Source organism: Callionymus lyra, chromosome 1 (genome assembly GCF_982586985.1).
Source record: "Callionymus lyra chromosome 1, fCalLyr1.hap1.1, whole genome shotgun sequence".
NCBI classification, from domain to species: Eukaryota; Metazoa; Chordata; class Actinopteri; order Syngnathiformes; family Callionymidae; genus Callionymus; species Callionymus lyra.
In genome coordinates, this window is record NC_141818.1 from 6,072,256 (window position 1) to 6,093,255 (window position 21,000).

Below are 21,000 nucleotides of genomic sequence, written 5' to 3' on the forward strand. Positions count from 1 at the left end.
CTGAATCCATCCACTGCAGTACTGGTTCCATATCTATGTCTTGACTTTGTTAGACCCTCCAATCAGTGACTTTGATAAACAGTGTTTTGATGCAAGATGGTCCTTCTCCACCCTGACAGCAGCCCTCTGCCTGTCCGAAAGTTATTCTCACAGGCCTCTCTCCTTTCACAGTACCGACAGCCATCAGTTTCACAAGGTTGCCGAGACATTGCAACTGCATTTGTGTGTCTGGTTCTTGCCTGGTGTTCCACCTTCTAGATGTACAGGACAAGCCTTTCCTGCCTTTTCAAAAATAGTTATTGTGGAGTGTTAATACAGAAAACAATCTTCCAAATGAAAACATTGCTTCTCTCTACCTCGTAAAGAAGCAGTAGCCCACTAGAAAAAATAATGTTACAATATATATAGAATATAATAACAAAGAAAGACTCTCATAGTCTGACTTAACAATTTAACTGTAAAACATTCATATATTTGTAGGTGTTTAAACAGTTGAAAATAAATAATAAACAAGGAATAAATTTAAAAAAACAACTCCTGGTAATAAACATTTGGGTGTGATGCAGGGTGACAAAGAAATACAACGAGAGAAGTTTATAAGTTTTTCTTTAACAACTTGTCCCTCAACCCATAATAAACAAATTAACCATAATATTCATTGTTATTTAGGAGTAAAACGATTAAAACTGTAGTCCGTTTCTGTCACTCCAACACGACGTCACGTCCGGGTCTTAATACTTTGCTTTATGGAGAAAAAAGGTCGATGCAGAGTGTACTGGTCGTTTATTCGCTGCTTCAAGGCAAACAAAGATACAAACTTTTACGATCGATCGGACTCGCTCTTTGCCGGCAGCTCTACAGGTCAATAGCTCCGGGAAAGACAGTCCAGTAATATAGAGCATCGCTATATTTAAGGGAAAGTTTCATGTCCAGGGGGTCGTCTCTTCCGGGGCAGTGGTTCTTTCAAGTTCGGTCATGTCTCGGGTCACCTGGAGAGTAACTTCCTTGCTTCACTGTTGCGTGGGCGGATACCTTTGACGGACAGATGTTCAAGTAATCGCTGTTTTGGCTCTAAGTCTGCTCCGAGCTTTTCTTGAAACAGTGTATCAGTCTGGAGTGAAATGTTGCTTGTGAATGTGTATTCAAACGTTTAAGCTCTTAGATGAAGCTAGTAATCAAACCTAGTTGCCTGGATAAGCGACTACCTGACCGGCCGACCCCAATATGCGAGACTGGGGGAATGCAGGTCTGACACGGTGGTCAGCAACACAGGGGCGCCACAGGGAACTGTACTCTCTCCTGTCTCCTGTAGACGTCTGACTTCCAGCACAACTCAGAGCTCTGCCATGTGCAGAGATTTGCGGACGACACAGCCATTGTTGGCTGTATCAGGAGCGGAAAGGAGGACAAGTACAGGGAGCTAATCCAGGACTTTGTCAAATGGTGTGACAACAATCATCTGCTCCTATCTATCTATCTATCTATCTATCTATCTATCTATCTATCTATCTATCTATCTATCTATCTATCTATCTATCTATCTATCTATCTATCTATCTATCTATCTATCTATCTATCTATCTATCTATCTATCTATCTATTTTTGATTATCTTTTAGCATTAATTTAAGTTTGGCGTATACGTATAGTGTATAATAATTTCAAATCTAACAGGAGGATATGATTTAAAATGCAGCCTCGGATGTGTAAATAATTCGCAGCAAAGGGTAACATAGCTCTCATCAGACGTGCGGTTATTATTTTCTCTCAACAATTTCACTTTTTAAAACTAAATTAATAAGAACGAGAATCTTAATTTAAACAGGTCCTTTCCGCAAACCAGACGACCTTTTATAGACGCAGCGGAACCATAGTCTGATACACGCGCTCCATCGGACAGTAAAAGGTGTGACACCAGCGGAAGTAAACAACTCTCCATGAACAAAGACTCTCATGCTATCCTCGGTGTTGGTTTTTTAACATAAAATAATGTCTTCAGTTCAAAATCTCAAACAGTTCGTCAACGATCGTCTGGCCGCTGCTGCTGAAGAAATCTTCGGAGTGTTTCAACAAACTGTGTCCGAGTTGGAGAACGAGTTGAACCGTCAGCGCGAACTTCTGGACGTGTTTCAGAACCAATCCGTGGTTCATCTGAAAACTGAAGGTTCGTACATCATAACTGGTTTTTTACAACGACAGAAAATGATTTATTTTTACTGCTTCGGGATAGAAAATGATGGATCGAACGCGAGTCAAAAATGCTTCTAGTTTAACAATACAACGTGTATAAACGGAATCGTTTGTCCGAGTGTAACATGTGGATTAAACACACCTGAAGGAAGAACTCTATCATCTTAGACCAGGACTCACGGAGCAGAGTTTGGTCAAATTTAAAGTAAATTAATCAAAACATCTTCATACGGCACTGGTGAGGCACTGACTCCTTTTGTGTCAGTTTTACAAATGTATAAACCCAAAAGGTACCTAATTCAACTGGCTACTGGTTATTTCATATCTCAACACTATTCTTCACACGCACATGCATGGTTTTTGGTGAAATTTTTAGAAGACGATTTCTATGATTTTATTGCACTGAGGTCCCCATGCCAGTTATAGAATAAATCTGTCATCTTTGACAATATCACATGACTAAGATGGTTTGAAAAATATATGATTGAATTAATAACGTATCAAAAAGTCTGTATTAAATTGATTTGATATTTTGTGGGATATTAGTCTACGTCCTCCAGATCTTTGTGATTCGATTGTGGATGAATATTGTTTTATAGCATCATAAACTTGTCATCTCTGACAGTGACGTGAGAGTCATTGCTGAAAGATTATGTTTTAATTATCAATCTATATAATATAATATTTTCAAAATCTTTAACCTCCCATATTTAAGGATTTGAGACCTTTCAATTGGTTCAAAATCTAAATGTGTTGTAAACAAACAATGGATATAGAAAAAGATGAATTAATGAATAAATAATATAAACAAAGGATTATCAAACATGGATAGAGTATGACCGTGATAATAAAGGATTAGAAGGAAGACACATCTGATTAAATGCTCTTAGTTTGAAAGCCGAAGGTTTATTTTCTCCTACTGAGGGGAATTTACAGCAAAGTTTAGCGTTTAGTTCTGATGACTCAATCACACGTTGTGGTCAGTGTTAGACTAGTAGTGATGCAGTAATGAAAGATATACCCGCATTATGTTGCTTCTGATTGGTTAATATTACGTGTTTAGGCCTTTCACGACTGGCTAGATTTACGCAAAAAGGACCAACGTCTTTTATCATGTAAAGATAAATATTGAGTATTAAATGGGTCAATTTAAGCGTGAGAAAAACAAAGAATATTTTATTCATAGAAAAATGAAATGGAATATTAAAAAACTAAATTTTGGCTGAGTCTTATCTCTTTTTATAGTTTAAAATCTTTTCTGGTCTTACCTTTATCTGTAGATTAAGTCCATGCGCCTGTTCTTCGCCACACAAACCTCCATTAGGAGCTGTTGTGAAAGTCCACCTTATTTCCTTTAGTTTTAAAAGTCTCTAAACCTCAATGGAGATGTGACGTAGTTTGATGAGGCTCGAAATCGTGTGCCTCAAACTTTGCCTCTTCCCTGCGGTTGTATTTCCAATCAGCGAAACTAAATACGACCCTTACAAATATTAAACTTTAATGGTTAAAGGCATCCGCCAGACTGTTGAAAACCAAGGCAAATAAACGTATCTGTGAGCATTATATCGTTGACATTCAGAGATACGGTAACCGGTGCTCATCAATTGCATGTATCAACACAGTTTGATGGATTGCACATTGAGAAGTGAGGCACGACCTCACCTGCCTACCCTGACCGCACGTCCCTGATGTTGATATTGAAAGATACAATAGAATAAAATTGCCTAATGTTTCTAGACTCATGGATGAAAGTTGAATATCAGAAACATAACAAACTCCTTATACGCTAATACAAGCGGTCTGTGATGAGTGAAATGAGGCTCGTTCAAAGTATTTAATTTTTATGTCTGACTAAAAGTCTGAAACAACATGACATTTTTTTTATAGTTAATCATTTTGTTTCTTTACATGTAAAAGACAATGAATCTGTTGTTTGTCTGCAGACCAGCAGCTGCAGGTGACTGAACAAGAAGATTCTCTTGAGCAGGAGTATAGAACCAGTTTGGACCGAGAAGAACCAGAACATCCACACAATGAAGATGAGAAGCAGGTTGATGTTAATCTTGTCCAAGTTAAGCATGAAGCTGAAGATCAGAGAGAAGAGTCTTCAACCAGCAGCTCGACACAGCACATAATAACAGAACCTCATGAAGACGACTGTGGAGAATCAGACCCAGAACTATATGTACTTCCACAACCCGACCACCGGACGTCACTCTCTTCTGAATCTGACACTGATGACAGTGAAGACTGGAGTGAAACCATTAATACTACAGCAGATTCAAACACTGAGGATAATTTAAAAGTTCTTGTCAGTGAAGATGACACTAAGAACAAATCATTTAGCTGCTCTAAATGTGGGCAAATATGTGCTTCTGGTACTGAACTGACCAGACACATGAATTCCTGCTCTGGATTGCTGACTTGTAAATCTTCTGTCAAATGTCTTAGTTCCCAAAAAAGTCTGGAGGAACTAATTAAATGTCACAGTGCAGTGAAACCATTTTGCTGCTCTCTCTGTGGTAAATATTTTACACATAAGGGGGCTCTGATTAACCACATGAAAATTCACACTGGAGAGAAACCTTTTGAGTGCACTTACTGTGGTAAATGTTTTACACATAAGGGGGCTCTGATTGACCACATGAGACTTCATACTGGAGAGAAACCCTTTGCCTGCTCTCACTGTGGTAAATGTTTTACACATAAGGGGGCTCTGATTAACCACTTGAGAAGTCACACTGGAGAGAAACCTTTTGGATGCTCTCACTGTGGTAAATTTTTTTCACATAAGGAGGCTCTGGTTAAACACATGAGAATTCACACTGGAGAGAAACCCTTTGCCTGCTCTTACTGTCGTAAATGTTTTAGACAACAGGGCGCTATGATTGACCACGTCAGAATTCACACTGGAGAGAAACCTTTTACTTGCTCTTTTTGTCATAAGGCTTTTACACAGAGATCAAACCTGCAAAGACACATGAGAACTCATAATAGATAAAACCTGCTTTCAGTGTGTTAAATATTTTTATTGTACGTCTTATTGAGGTAACCTCAAGGTTTACTCTGCACTATCAAGAGCACAAAGCCCGTTCTAATCGTAGTAGATCAGTGTCATAACATACTCTGTATAGGATGTGCTTTGGTGAATAGAATTCTAATCTGGCCAATGTGATTTTCAAAAAGAAACGTCTGTTTCTTTTTTTACCAAACCAATTGAGACACAAATCCACAAATAGTAAGATTTGTATCTGAACCAATTGAAGAACCAGGTACTAGTTCTTATACCCCTACTTGTCTTGCTTTGTTAAATATTGGAGATTTCATCGCCCGCGCAACCCACAGGAGTTGTACAATGACTGCCCTGCTAACGTTAACATCCTTTTACCTGCAGAGGAATTATATCTGGAGGAATGAGAAGACTGGTGTTCAGTTTTGTGATTAGTCAGCTTTCTTTGCGTTTTATTTTTTAAAACATGAATTCATTCATTTCTGTATTGATGGGTTGAATTTGTTTCTATTGAATAATTGAATTAAACCATTTTCAAAATGAATTGGGTTTTTTTATTTACACGTAAAGTTTAATATTCCAATTCCAATTGTTAAGAAATGCAGTTTTCGAATTACTTTTTTTATTATTATTCTTAGCCATATAAAAAATGTTTTAATTATAAGACCTTTAAATTTAATATAAAATGTTGGTATAACGTTCTCACCAGACAATAAAAAAAAAGAGTACATTGCTACTTGAACCTTTAGCCAATTATCCAAAGTGTCAACTTTTGAAAAACTTTAGAAAATGTTGGCCCTTTCAACCATAATAAACCAATTATAAACTATAATATTCATTGTTATTTAGCAGGATATGATTTAAAATGCAGCCACGGATGTCTAAATCAATCGCAGAAAATTGTAACCAAGCTCTCATCAGACGTACGGTTATTATTTTCTCTCAGCGATTTCATTTTTTAAAACTTAATTAATAAGAAGAACGAGAATCCTCATTTAAACAGATCATTTCCGCAAACCACACGACCTTTTCTAGACGCAGCGGAACCATCGTCCGATACACGCGTTCCATCGGATAATAAAAAGTGTGACACCAGCAGAAGTAAACAACTTGCCCTCCATGAACAAAGACTCTCATGCTATCCTCGGTGTTGGTTTTAAACATAAAATAATGCCTTCAGTTCAAAATCTCAAACAGTTCGTCAACGATCGTCTGGCCGCTGCTGCTGAAGAAATCTTCGGAGTGTTTCAACTAACTGTGTCCGAGTTGGAGAACGAGTTGAAGCGTCAGCGCGAACTTCTGGACGTGTTTCGGAACCAACCCGTGGTTCTTCTGAAGACTGAAGGTTCGTACATCATAACTGGGTTTTTACAACGACTTTTTTACTGCTTCGGGATAGAAAAAAATAGATCAAATGCGAGTCAAAAATGCTTCTAGTTTAACAATACAACGTGTATAAACGGAATTGTTTGTATGAGTATAACATGTGGATTAAACACACCTGAAGGAAGAACTCTATCATCTTACACCAGGACTCACGGATCAGAGTTTGGTCAAATTTAAAGTAAATGAATCAAAACATCTTGATAAGGCATCTCAAGTGGATAAACTAAAATAACGCATAAAATATGTTTGCAATAATTTAAAAATCTTTGCATATTTCCCTGCAACTAGAAATTGTATATAATTACAATTAAGGCTGTATACATGTAGATCACTTCATGGTTGGTGAAGCACTGACTCCTTTATTGTCAGTTTTACAAGTATATAAACCCAAAAGGTACTTAATTCAACTGGCTACTGGTTATTTCATATCTCAACACTATTCTTCACATGCACACGCATGGTTTTTGGTGAAATTTTTAGAAGAAGATTTCTATGATTTTATTGCACTGAGGTCCTCACTCCCATGCCAGTTATAGAATAAATCTGTTATCTTTGACAATATCACATGACTAAGATGGTTTAAAAAAAATATCATTTAATTAATAACGTATCAAAAAGTCTGTATTAAATTGATTTGATATTTTGTGGGATATTAGTCTACGTCCTCCAGGTCTTTGTGATTCGATTGTCGATGAATATTGATTTATAGCATCATAAACCTGTCATCTTTGACAGTGATGTAAGATTCGTTGCTGAAAGATTATGTTTTAATTATTGAGAGGATTGCGCATTGAGAGGTGAGGCACTGCCTACCCTGACAGCACTTCCCTGATGTTGATATTGAAAGATACAATAAAATAAAATTGTCTAATGTTTCCGGACTCATGGATGAAAATTGAATATCAGAAACAAAACAAACTCCTTATACGCTAATACTGTCTATGATGAGTGAAATGAGGCTCGTTTAAAGTATTTAATTTTTATGTCTGACTAAAAGTCTGAAACAACGTGACATTTTTTGTCAGTTAATCATTTTCTTTCATTGCATGCGTAAGACAATGAATCTGTTGTTTGTCTGCAGACCAGCAGCTGCAGGTGACTGAACAAGAAGACTCTCTTGAGCAGGAGTGTAGACCCAGTTTGGACCGAGAAGAACCAGAACAGCCACACAATGAAGATGAGAAGCAGGTTGATGTTAATCTTGTCCAAGTTAAACATGAAGCTGAAGATCAGAGAGAAGAGCCTTCAACCAGCAGCTCGACACAGCACATAAAAACAGAAGCTAATGAAGACGACTGTGGAGAATCGGACCCAGAACTACATGTACTTCCACAACCTGACCACCAGATGTCACTATCTTCTGAATCTGACACTGATGACAGTGAAGACTGGAGTGAAACCATTAATACTACAGCAGATTCAAACACTGAGGATAATTTAAAAGTTCTTGTCAGTGAAGATGACACTAAGAACAAATCATTTAGCTGCTCTAAATGTGGGCAAATATGTGCTTCTGTTACTGAACTGAAGATACACTTGAATTCCTGCTCTGGATTGGTGACTAGTAAATCTTCTGTCAAATGTATTAGTTCCCAAAAAAGTCTGGAGGAACTAATTAAATGTAACAGTGGAGTAAAACAATTTTGCTGCTCTTACTGTGGTAAATATTTTACACATAAGGGGCTTCTGATTTACCACATGAGAATTCACACTGGAGAGAAACCTTTTGGATGCTCTTACTGTGGTAAAACTTTTTCACATAAGGAGGCTCTGGTTAAACACATGAGAATTCACACTAGAGAGAAACCCTTTGCCTGCTCTCACTGTTTTAAATGTTTTATACATAAGGGGGCTCTGATGAACCACATGAGAATTCACACTGGAGAGAAACCTTTTGGATGTTCTTACTGTGGTAAATGTTTTTCATATAAGGAGGCTCTGGTTAAACACATCAGAATTCACACTGGAGAGAAACCTTTTAGCTGCTCTTTTTGTCATAAGGCTTTTACACAGACATCAAACCTGCAAAGACACATGCGAACTCATAATAAATAAAACCTGCTTTCAGTTTGGTAAATATTGTATATTGTACGTCTTATTGAGGTAACCTCAAGGTTTACTCTGGACTATCAATAGCACAGTTCTAGCCAGTTCTAATCGTAGTAGATCAGTGTCATAACATACTCTGCATAGCATGTGCTTTGGTGAATGGAATTCTAATCTGGCCAATATGATTTTCAAAAAGAAACGTCTGTTTCTTTTATTACCAAACCAATTGAGACACAAATCCACAAATAATAGTAAGATTTGTATCTGAACCAATTGTAGAACCAGGTACTAGTTCTTATACCCCTACTTGTCTTGCTTTGTTAAATATTGGAGTTTTTATCGCCCAGGCAACCCACAGGAGTTGTACAATGACTGCCCTGCTAACGTTAACATCCTTTTACCTGCAGAGGAATTATATCTGGAGGAATGAGAAGACTGGTGTTCAGTTTTGTGATTAGTCAGCTTTCTTTGCGTTTTATTTTTTAAAACATGAATTCATTCATTTCTGTATTGATGGGTTGAATTTGTTTCTATTGAATAATTTAATTAAACCATTTTCAAAATGAATTGGGTTTTTTTATTTACACGTAAAGTTTGATATTCTAATTCCAATTGTTAAGAAATGCACTTTTCGAATTACTTTTTTTTATTATTATTCTTAGCCATATAAAAAAATGTTTTAATTATAAGACCTTTAAATTTAATTTAAAAAAAATGTTGGTATAACGTTCTCACCAGACAATAAAAAAGAGTACATTGCTACTTGAACCTTTAGCCAAGTATCAACTTTTGAAAAACTTTAGAAAATGTTGGCCCTTTCAACCATAATAAACCAATTAACTATAATATCCATTGTTATTTAGGAGGATATGATTTAAAATGCAGCCACGGATGTGTAAATCAATCGCAGAAAATGGTAACAAAGCTCTCATCAGACGTACGGTTATTATTTTCTTTCAGCGATTTCATTTTTTAAAACTAAATTAATAAGAAGAACGAGAATCCTCATTTAAACAGATCATTTCCGCAAACCAGACGACCTTTTCTAGACACAGCGGAACCATCGTCCGATACACGCGTTCCATCGGATAATAAAAAGTGTGACACCAGCAGAAGTAAACAACTTGCCCTCCATGAACAAAGACTCTCATGCTATCCAGGGTGTTGGTTTTAAACATAAAATAATGCCTTCAGTTCAAAATCTCAAACAGTTCGTCAACGATCGTCTGGCCGCTGCTGCTGAAGAAATCTTCGGAGTGTTTCAACTAACTGTGTCCGAGTTGGAGAACGAGTTGAAGCGTCAGCGCGAACTTCTGAACGTGTTTCGGAACCAACCCGTGGTTCTTCTGAAGACTGAAGGTTCGTACATCATAACTGGGTTTTTACAACGACTTTTTTTACTGCTTCGCGATAGAAAAAAATATATCAAACGCGAGTCAAAAATGCTTCTAGTTTAACAATACAACGTGTATAAACGGAATTGTTTGTCTGAGTATAACATGTGGATTAAACACACCTGAAGGAAGAACTATATCATCTTAGACCAGGACTCACGGATCAGAGTTTGGTCAAATTTAAAGTAAATTAATCAAAACATATTGATAAGGCATCTCAAGTGGATAAACTAAAATAACACATCAAATATGTTTGCAATAATTTAAAAATCTTTGCATATTTCCCTGCAACTAGAAATTGTATATAATTACAATTAAGTCTGTATACATGTAGATCACTTCATGGTTGGTGAAGCACTGACTCCTTTATTGTCAGTTTTACAAGTATATAAACCCAAAAGGTACCTAATTCAACTGGCTACTGGTTATTTCATACTGTATCTCAACACTATTCTTCACACGCACACGCATGGTTTTTGGTGAAATTTTTAGAAGACGATTTCTATGATTTTATTGCACTGAGGTCCTCACTCCCATGCCAGTTATAGCATAAATCTGTCATCTTTGACAATATCACATGACTAAGATGGTTTAAAAAAATATATTAATTGATTAATAACGTATCAAAAAGTCTGTATTAAATTGATTTGATATTTTGTGGGATATTAGTCTACGTCCTAAAGATCTTTGCTATTCGATTGTGGATGAATATTGTTTTATAGCATCATAAACTTGTCATCTTTGACAGTGACGTAAGGGTCATTGCTGAAAGATTATGTTTTATTTATCAATGTATATAATATAATATTTTCAAAATCTTTAACCTCCCATATTTAAGGATTTGAGACCTTTCAATTGGTTCAAAATCTAAATGTGTTGTAAACAAACAATAGATATAGAAAAATATGAATTAACTAATAAATAATATAAACAAATGATTATCAAACATGGATAGAGTATGACCGTGATAATAAAGGATTAGAAGGAAGACACATCTGATTAAATGCTCTTAGTTTGAAAGCCGAAGGTTTATTTTCTCCTACTGAGGGGAATTTACAGCAAAGTTTAGCGTTTAGTTCTGATGACTCAATCACACGTTGTGGTCAGTGTTAGACTAGTAGTGATGCAGTAATGAAAGATAGACCCGCATTATGTTGCTTCTGATTGGTTAAATTTCATCATCATCATCATCATCATCGTCATCGTCATCATCAAAATAAATTTAAACTTCATTATAATCATGATCAATATTATGAACTGCATCTTCATTATAATCATTATCAATATTATAAACTTCATCATCATAAATATTATAAACTTCATCTTCATTATCATCATCATCAATATTATAAACTTAATTATCATCATCATCAATATTATAAACTTCATCTTCATTATCATCATCATCAATATTATAAACTTCATCTTCATTATCATCGTCATCAATATTATAAACTTCATCTTCATTATCATCGTCATCAATATTATAAACTTCATCTTCATTATCATCGTCATCAATATTATAAACTTCATCTTCATTATCATCAATATTATAAACTTCATCTTCATCATCATCAATATTATAAACTTCATCTTCATTATCATCGTCATCAATATTATAAACTTCATCTTCATCGTCATCAATATTATAAACTTCATCTTCATCATCATCAATATTATAAACTTCATCTTCATTATCATCGTCATCAATATTATAAACTTCATCTTCATTATCATCGTCATCAATATTATAAACTTCATCTTCATTATCATCGTCATCAATATTATAAACTTCATCTTCATTATCGTCATCATCAATATTATAAACTTCATCTTCATCATCATCAATATTATAAACTTCATCTTCATCATCATCAATATTATAAACTTCATCTTCATCATCATCAATATTATAAACTTCATCTTCATTATCATCGTCATCAATATTATAAACTTCATCTTCATTATCATCGTCATCAATATTATAAACTTCATCTTCATCATCATCAATATTATAAACTTCATCTTCATCGTCATCAATATTATAAACTTCATCTTCATTATCGTCATCATCAATATTATAAACTTCATCTTCATCATCATCAATATTATAAACTTCATCTTCATTATCGTCATCATCAATATTATAAACTTCATCTTCATCATCATCAATATTATAAACTTCATCTTCATCGTCATCAATATTATAAACTTCATCTTCATTATCATCGTCATCAATATTATAAACTTCATCTTCATCATCATCAATATTATAAACTTCATCTTCATTATCGTCATCATCAATATTATAAACTTCATCTTCATCATCATCAATATTATAAACTTCATCTTCATCGTCATCAATATTATAAACTTCATCTTCATTATCATCGTCATCAATATTATAATCTTCATCATCATCAATATTATAAACTTCATCTTCATCATCATCAATATTATAAACTTCATCTTCATTATCATCGTCTTCCATGACTGGCTAGATTAACGCAAAAAAGGACTAACGTCATTTATCATGAAAAGCTAAATATTGAGTATTAAATGGGTCAATATAAATGTGAGAAAAACAAAGAATATTTTATTCATAGGAAAATAAAATGGAATATTTAAAAACTTCATGTTGGCTGAGTCTTATCTCTTTTTATATGATTAAGATTAAACCTTTTCTGGTCTTACCTTTATCTGTAGATTAAGTCCATGCGCCTGTTCTTCGCCACACAAACCTCCAAAAGTCCACCTTATTTCCTTTAGTTATAAAAGTCTCTAAACCTCAATGGAGATGTGACGTAGTTTGATGAGGCTCATTGGTGTGTGCCTCAAACTTTGCTTTTTCCCTGCGGTTGTATTTCCAATCAGCGTAACTAAATACGACCCTTACAAATATTAAACTTTAATGGTTAAAGGCATCAGCCAGACTTTTGAAAATCAAGCCAAAAAAACGTATCTGTGAGCATTATATCGTTGACATTCAGAGATACGGCACCCGGCGCTCGTCAATTGTATGTATCAACACATTTTGTGATGGATTTCGCATTGAGAGGTGAGGCACGACCTCACCTGCCTACCCTGACCGCACGGCCCTGATGTTGATATTGAAAGATACAATAAAATAAAATTGCCTAATGTTTCTAGACTCATGGATGAAAGTTGAATATCAGAAACATAACAAACTCCTTATACGCTAATACAAGCGGTCTGTGATGAGTGAAAGGAGGCTCGTTCAAAGTATTTAATTTTTATGTCTGACTAAAAGTCTGAAACAACGTGACATTTTTTGTTAGTTAATCATTTTGTTTCTTTACATGTGTAAGACAATGAATCTGTTGTTTGTTTGCAGACCAGCAGCTGCAGGTGACTGAACAAGAAGACTCTCTTGAGCAGGAGTGTAGAACCAGTTTGGACCGAGAAGATCCAGAACATCCACACAATGAAGATGAGAAGCAGGTTGATGTTAATCTTGTCCAAGTTAAGCATGAAGATGAAGATCAGAGAGAGCAAGAGGCTTCAACTAGCTGCTCGACACAGCACATAAAAACAGAATCTAAAGACTGTGGAGAATCAGACCCAGAACTACATGTACTTCCACAACCTGACCACCAGACATCACTCTCTTCTGAATCTGACACTGATGACAGTGAAGACTGGAGAGAAACCATTAATACTACAGCAGGTTCAAACACTGAGGATAATTTAAAAGTTATTGTCAGTGAAGATGACACTAACAACAAATCATTTAGCTGCTCTAAATGTGGGCAAATATGTGCTTCAAGTACTGGACTGACCAGACACATTAATTCCTGCCTCGGATTGCTGAATTGTCAATTTTGTGGCAAATGTTTTGGTTCCCCAAAAAGTCTGGAGAAACACATGAGATGTCACAGTGGAGTAAAACCTTTTTGCTGTTCCTTCTGTGGTAGATGTTTTACTCAGAAGGGGGCTTTGGTTAAACACATGAGAATTCACACTGGAGAGAAACCATTTGCCTGCTCTTACTGTAGTACACGTTTTAGACAGAAGGCAGCTCTGAATGAACACATCAGAATTCACACTGGAGAGAAACCTTATAGCTGCTCTTTGTGTCATAAGGCTTTTACACAGAGCTCACACATGCATAAACACATGAGAATTCACAATAGATAAAACCTGCTTTCCGTCTGGTAAATCTGTTCTATTGTACATCCAATTGATATCACAATGCCAGTTCTAATCGTAGTAGGTCAGTGTCATAACACACTCTGTATAGCATCTGCTTAAGTGAATGTGATTCTGATCTGGCCAATATGGTTTTCAGAAACTGAGGTCTGTTCCTTTTTCACCAAACTCATTATGACCCAAATCCACAAACAGAGTTATTAACGTTCCATTGCATTTTTCCTTTTTTTATTCAAGCATGGAAGTTTTCCTTTTCAGCTAATTATGCGAAGCACAGATGATCATGTGTCAACTTTAATTAGCTTAAATTACATCTCAAGTTCAACCCGTTGTTTCTGCTGTCAAATGATTTCAGCAGGAATTTTGTTATACTTTCATCAAATCAAATCAAAGTGTTTACCGAAAATTTTCTCTACAAAGTTTGTTCTGTGAAAAAGTCACCTTGCTCTGGGACTTCTAATCCATTTTGGACTCAAGTTGTCTTCATAATAATTCACCCTTTTTTACTGGAAAAGCTTCAAAGAGTCCCTGTCCACAGAGACAAGCTTATTCTGACTTGGTTCTGATATAGTTTTGTTACTCAATGTATCTGTAGAATTTCCCTTCATTTTAAATGTCAGCCATGCAAAGGTTTATCTGTTGAATGAAAGTGTCCTGTACCAGCATGAAACGGTTGTAATATGCAATATACTTGTAATATACTAGTGTAATATATGTAATATCCTTGGAATTGAGTTTTATTTTACTCTCAAAATAAAGTGAAACACTGGTTGTACTGGCATTGCGCACACTTCCTTAGAAATCTTAGAATAAGTAAACGGAAACAACCAAAATATTTTAGTAACGAAACAAACATGGCAAAAATATTTCATATATATACAGTAATGTTTTTCCGTAATGCATGAAGGATGCAAAACAGTTGCTGTGTCTAGTAACTACCATACAATCTTCCAAATAAAAACAGTTCCTTCTCCTTCGTTTCTCAACACCAACTCTGCTAGCACAAAAATTCCTCACATGTACTCACTCTGGGATAACAAAGGAAGTCCTTAAGATAAGTTGGATGTCCTTATGGGACAGTTAAGCACCCTGCGTCCTCATCTCAGTGTGGCTTTGTCCCAACTCCATCCACTGCAGTACTAGCAATCTACAGTATGTCTCGACTTTGTTGGACTCTCCACTATGACTTTTTCAACAGGTTTAAGCAGGCCACCTTACCCTCACTGCAGTCCGCTTCAGCACCTACCCCATTTCCTCTGACCTCCTTAGCTCCATACCACTGCTTCAAAGCATCACTTAACTCCAGGTCCGCAAGGTACTTCAGAAGATTAGTCCAGGGAAGGTGGCAGGTCCTGACAAGGTGTCTGCTCTGGTGCTAAAGACCTGCACTGCTGAACTAAATGAAACACTCCAGCATGTCTTCAACCTCAGTCTACAGCTGGGGAAACTGCCAACCCTGTGGAAGACTTCAAGTCCGGAAAAAGAGCAATCCCAGCAACTGAACGATAACAGACCGGTGGCAATGACTTCACAGCTGATAAAGTCACTGGAGCGGCTGGTCCTCAAACGTTACAGGCAACAAGTTTAGCACGTGCAAGACCCCCTGCACTTTGCCTACTGGCCCGCGGTTGTGTAGAAGATGCCATCCTTCACCTCCTGCATCAGACCTACTCCCACCTGGATAAAGGAAGTGGATCAGTGAGGAGACTTTTCCTGGACTTTTCTAGTGCCTTTAACACAGCAAAGATGCATGTGGATCCTGGCCTGGTATCATGGATCTCAGACTACCTCACTTATCGACCACAGTATGCCAGGCTGAAGGACATCAAGTCTGACACTGTGGTGTGCAGTACAGGAGCACCTCAGGGGACAGTACTGGCCCCTCTCCTCTTCACCATCTACACTTCAGACTTATGCTACAACTCCGAGCTGAGTCTCGTCCAGAAGTATGCTGACGACACTGCCATTGTTGGATGCATCAGGGACAACAGCGAGGACCAGTACAGAAGTCTGATACTTTGTGGACTGGAGTGAGAGGAACCACTTGCAGCTGAACACCTCAAAGACCAAGGAGCTAGACTTGGACTTTGGTAGGTCCAGAACAAACCTATGATCAGTGTCCATCAGAGGTGACGAGGTAGAGACAGTTGACAACTATAAGTACGTCTGTGGTTTGCTGGACAGTAAACTGGACTGGTCCTGCAACACAGACCATGTATATAAGAAAGTTCAGAGTAGACTGTACTTTCTGAGGAGGCTTCGATCATTTAACATCTGCAGGAAACTCCTCTGCATGTTCTACCAGTCTGTGGTGGCCAGTGTCCTGTTCTATGCTGTGGTGTGTTGGGGTGGAAATGTGTCCAAGAGGAGTGTCAACAGGTTGGGCAGGTTGATCAGAAGGGCTGACTGTGGTTGGCATGAAGCTGGACTCACTGGTGACAGTTGCTGAGAGGAGATCATTGAACAAACTACTGTCCATCATGGATGATGATAGTCATCCTCTGAACACTGTCATCAGTGATCAAAGAAGAAGATGGAGTGCACGAATGCTCCTCTCATGATGCAATATTAATAGACTCAGGGAATCATTCATTCCTCCTGCTATTAGTCATTGTGAGTTTGGGGGCAGGAGCAGAGTGAAAGGATGATGTAATTCTATTTTAATCTATCCTTTTCTCTGCGGTATTTCCTTTGATCTATGTTCTTTATATTTGCACTTTGTCGTGCCTATAGAATACAGATAAAATATACAATGTAAAGAATAAATTGAACATTCCACAGAGTACAATCTAACCTTAATTTAACCCCGAGTGCATGGAAAGTACCAGGCCACGATGTAAGTGTGAAGTGAGAATTAAAAGTGTGAAATGCTGACGAGTGAAAGAACAGGAAGCATCTGTGCTGTGAAGAGGAACCGAACCCGCCCAGTCTCCAACCACAAACTGGTCTGATGACGATCCATGTCTGGGTCAAAGGTTCACATCTGGGGACACTGCTACAACACCCTAATCTGCCCAGCAACCTGACGTGTACCAACCCACAACGAGGTCCGGGTCCATGGAGACCATCCGAAGCATCCTCGCCCAAGCTTGCCTGTATAAGAAATGATTGTTTCTGTGTTTTTGTCGTCAGTTGGTAGGCTGTATCTGAGAGTTCCTCAGGTTACAGTCGCTGACCCAGAATTCTGTGCCTTAATCTCTTTCTGTTGTTATAATAAAAACAAGTTATTTTAACGGTTTGCCTTCTGGTTCTCTTTGAGGTCGAAACAACGAACATGTGGGAGATACAGTGGGAAACTACTTCCAATATCTCTTTTTTCTTGTTCTTTTTTTTATATTTTTTTTATGAAACTATTGTCTGCTATGTACTGAAAACCCAATCTCCCAAAGGAAATCTCCAGAGGCATTAATATAGTCTATCTTTTGCACAGAGACATTGCAACTACATTTGTGTGTTTGGTTCTTGCCTGGTGTTCCACCTTGATGTGCTGGACACGCCTTACCTGCCTTTTGTTTTCAAAAATAGTTATTGTGGGCTGTAGCTACACAAAACAATCCTGCAAAGAGAAACCGTGCTTCTCTCTCTCTAGTATCTCAGCACTGACTCTGCCAGCACAAACATTACTCACATGTGCTTACCCTCCCAACATCTCAGGCTCTACCTCTTAAAGAAGCAGTAGCACACTTCAAAACAGAATGTTACACTATACATAGTATAGTACATAGTCTATATAGTTATATACACCACTGATAATAAAAAAGGTAGACCCTCATTATTTGGCTTTACAATCAAACCGGAAAACATTCATATATTTGAATTGTTCAAACAGTTAAAAATAAATAAGAAAGAAATAAATGAAAACGGCTCCTGGTAATAAACATGATGCAGGGTGACAAGTAAATACAAAGTGAGATGTGTGTTGTTGTTCTTTGGCCTCCATCGATAACAAACAAATGAACTATAATATCCATTGTTATTTTAGGAGTGTATTATTTAAAATGCAGCCACGGATGTGTAAATCAATATCAGCAAATGGAAGAAAAGCTCTCTCATCAGGTTATTATTTTCCCTCAGCGATTTTATTTTATTATTTTTTTTAAACTAAATTAATAAGAAGAACGAGAATCTTCATCTAAACAGCTCATTTTTGCAAACCAGACGACCTTTTCTAGACGCAGCGGAACCATCGTGCGATACACGGGCTCCTTCGGATAGTAAAAAGTGTGACACCAGCAGCAAGTAAACAACTTGCCCTCCATGAACAAAGACTCTCATGCTATCCTCGGTTTTGGTTTTAAACATAAAATAATGCCTCCAGTTCAAAATCTCAAACAGTTCGTCAATGATCGTCTGGCCGCTGCTGCTGAAGAAATCTTCGGAGTGTTTCAACTAACTGTGTCCGAGTTGGAGAACGAGTTGAAGCGTCAGCGCGAACTTCTGGACGTGTTTCGGAACCAACCCGTGGTTTTTCTGAAAACTAAAGGTTCGTACATCATAACTGGGTTTTTACAACGACTTTTTTACTGCTTCGGGATAAGAAAAAAATAGATCAAACGCGAGTCAAAAATGCTTCTAGTTTAACAATACAACGTGTATAAACGGAATTGTTTGGCTGAGTATAGCATGTGGATTAAACACACCTGAAGGAAGAACTCTATCATCTTACACCAGGACTCACGGATCAGAGTTTGGTCAAATTTAAAGTAAATTAATCAAAACCTCTTGATACGGCATCTCAAGTGGATAAACTAAAATAACACATTTTAAATTATTATGAATATTTCCCTGCAAATATATATTGTATATAATTATAATTGAGGGTGTACACATGTTAATATTGAAAGATAAAATATACCAGCAAAAAAAATGCGAAATGTTTCTAGACTCATGGACGAAAGTTGAAGAACAGAAACAAAACAAACCCCTTATAAGGAAATACAGCAGAACTCAGAAGAGCAACGGTTTTGTCTATGATTTCTGTTGAATTAAAGCAGACCAGGAGAGGAAGGCAGTCTGGACACGAAATAAATTACAACCCAAATGTGGTAACAATCATTAAAGAGAAGAGGAAATACAATCAAATGGTCTGTGATAAGTGAGTTGAGGCCTGTTCAAAGTTTTTTATTTTTATGTCTGACTGAAAGTCTGAAACAACGTGACATTTTCTGCTAGAGAATCATTTTGTTTCATCACTTGTGTAAGACATCAAATCTGTTGTTTGTCTGCAGACCAGCAGTTGCAAGTGACTGAACAAGAAGATTCTTCTGAGCAGGAGTCTAGACCCAGTTTGGACCGAGAAGAACCAGAACATCCACACAATGACGATGAGAAGCAGGTTGATGTTAATCTTGTCCGAGTTAAGAGTGACAATGAAGTTCAAAGGGAGGAAGAGCCTTCAACCAGCAACTTCATTCAGTACATAAAAACAGAAAGTGATGAAGACAACTGTGGGGGATCTGAACCAGAACTTCAAACACTTCATCAACTTGACCACCAGAGGTCACTCTCTTCTGAATCTGACACTGATGACAGTGAAGACTGGGGAGAGACCAGCAACACTCATTCAGGTTCAAACAATGAGGAGAATTCAAAAGTTCCTGTCGGTGAACCTGATGCTGTAGAAAAATCAAGGATCTGCTCTAAATGTGGAAACAAATTTCCTTCACGTTCTGGACTGACTCTACACCATAGATCCTGCTCTGGATTGTCTTCTGGCAAACAATTTGATCGAAGAGAAAATCTAGAGATTGACATGAAAAGTCATACAGGTGAAAACACCTTCAACTGCTCTCTCTGTGGTAAATGTTTTTCTCAGAAGAGGAATCTAACGAAACACTTGACCCATCACACTGGAGGAAAACCCTTCATCTGCCCTTACTGTGGTAAATGTTTTACACATAACGGGGCTCTGAATAGTCACATGAGAATTCACACCGGTGTGAAACCGTTTTGTTGCTCTTACTGTGGTAAATTTTTTAGACAGAAGGGCACTCTGAATGACCACATGAGAATTCACACTGGAGAGAAACCATACAGCTGCTCTCTTTGTCAAAAGGCTTTTACACAAAGTACAAACCTGAATAGACACATGAGAATTCATAATAGATAAAACATTTTACATGCTTTTGATGTTAATGTTTTATTCTTAATTGTTACTGCGCAAGACCACATGACAGTCAACACAAACAAGAAGAAAAATTCTAGAGTTAGTCAACTCTAGAATTTTTCTTCTTTATAAATGTATTTATATATCAATAATCTATTGATCCTATCAAACCTCTAACAAAAGAACAGACATAGATCCTCATCATCTGACTCCATTTATATTATGTTCCTTAAAAAAAAGCTGCTGGTAATAAACTATTCGTTGGTTGTATTGATGGTTGTTTAAAAATGACACATTCAATACCAGTTTTGGCCTCCAACTATGAGCACATTTAGGAACTATAACAGGTTTTCCTTTTTTTTTAGATTAAAAATCAACAGATCTTTTGCATTAGGAGCCGCACAAAGAGACGTTTACAATTACAATTGAAGTGTTGATTCAAGAATTTAACAGTTCAAATAATAAAATGATAATTCAAATGAACATCTTGTCACATATTCTCTTGAAATATTACAATAAAAGTAGTTCTTGAAATTGTAAGAGTGGACAATACTGTATATATGTCTGTCCCATAACCCCTGAGTGTTGTTGGGTCGCCACATCTTTTCTTTGGTGTCCCTCGTCTCCTGCCACCATGTACGATTCCTTGTAGGACGGTTAGGACGGAGGATCTGGAAATGTGTCCGGATCACCTGT

At 37.0% G+C, this 21,000-nt stretch overlaps 5 protein-coding genes across 5 annotated transcripts in view; all 5 read left to right on the forward strand.

Moving 5' to 3' along the window:
• Positions 1-21,000, forward strand: part of LOC148087603 (uncharacterized) — a 99,420-nt gene that overhangs the window by 69,284 nt on the left and 9,136 nt on the right. The gene's annotated exons all lie outside the window — the stretch shown is intronic.
• On the forward strand, positions 1,948-5,601 carry LOC148087614 (uncharacterized). Its single transcript, XM_087789857.1, has 2 exons — positions 1,948-2,163; positions 4,133-5,601. Exons 1-2 carry the CDS (start codon positions 1,989-1,991, stop codon positions 5,188-5,190), a joined length of 1,233 nt encoding a protein of 410 aa, XP_087645983.1. The 5' UTR covers positions 1,948-1,988; the 3' UTR covers positions 5,191-5,601.
• Positions 6,310-9,020, forward strand: LOC148087615 (uncharacterized). Its single transcript, XM_087790101.1, has 2 exons — positions 6,310-6,544; positions 7,667-9,020. The coding sequence occupies exons 1-2, from the start codon at positions 6,319-6,321 to the stop codon at positions 8,638-8,640; spliced, it is 1,200 nt and encodes a 399-aa protein (XP_087646227.1). The 5' UTR covers positions 6,310-6,318; the 3' UTR covers positions 8,641-9,020.
• On the forward strand, positions 9,780-17,382 carry LOC148087616 (uncharacterized). The gene is made up of 2 exons (XM_087790044.1): positions 9,780-9,993; positions 13,384-17,382. Exons 1-2 carry the CDS (start codon positions 9,819-9,821, stop codon positions 14,184-14,186), a joined length of 978 nt encoding a protein of 325 aa, XP_087646170.1. The 5' UTR covers positions 9,780-9,818; the 3' UTR covers positions 14,187-17,382.
• Positions 18,462-20,787, forward strand: LOC148087617 (uncharacterized). Its single transcript, XM_087789970.1, has 2 exons — positions 18,462-18,681; positions 19,427-20,787. Exons 1-2 carry the CDS (start codon positions 18,507-18,509, stop codon positions 20,305-20,307), a joined length of 1,056 nt encoding a protein of 351 aa, XP_087646096.1. The 5' UTR covers positions 18,462-18,506; the 3' UTR covers positions 20,308-20,787.

What these genes read in the sequence shown, in the direction of transcription:
- LOC148087614 (XM_087789857.1), top strand. Translation starts at nt 1,989, where the DNA reads ATGTCTTCAGTTCAAAATCTCAAACAGTTCGTCAACGATCGTCTGGCC. An exon ending in GGTTCATCTGAAAACTGAAG is followed by an intron (nt 2,164 to 4,132) that starts GTTCGTACATCA and finishes GTTTGTCTGCAG; the next exon opens with ACCAGCAGCTGCAGGTGACT.
- LOC148087615 (XM_087790101.1), top strand. Translation starts at nt 6,319, where the DNA reads ATGAACAAAGACTCTCATGCTATCCTCGGTGTTGGTTTTAAACATAAA. An exon ending in GGTTCTTCTGAAGACTGAAG is followed by an intron (nt 6,545 to 7,666) that starts GTTCGTACATCA and finishes GTTTGTCTGCAG; the next exon opens with ACCAGCAGCTGCAGGTGACT.
- LOC148087616 (XM_087790044.1), top strand. Translation starts at nt 9,819, where the DNA reads ATGCCTTCAGTTCAAAATCTCAAACAGTTCGTCAACGATCGTCTGGCC. An exon ending in GGTTCTTCTGAAGACTGAAG is followed by an intron (nt 9,994 to 13,383) that starts GTTCGTACATCA and finishes GTTTGTTTGCAG; the next exon opens with ACCAGCAGCTGCAGGTGACT.
- LOC148087617 (XM_087789970.1), top strand. Translation starts at nt 18,507, where the DNA reads ATGCCTCCAGTTCAAAATCTCAAACAGTTCGTCAATGATCGTCTGGCC. An exon ending in GGTTTTTCTGAAAACTAAAG is followed by an intron (nt 18,682 to 19,426) that starts GTTCGTACATCA and finishes GTTTGTCTGCAG; the next exon opens with ACCAGCAGTTGCAAGTGACT.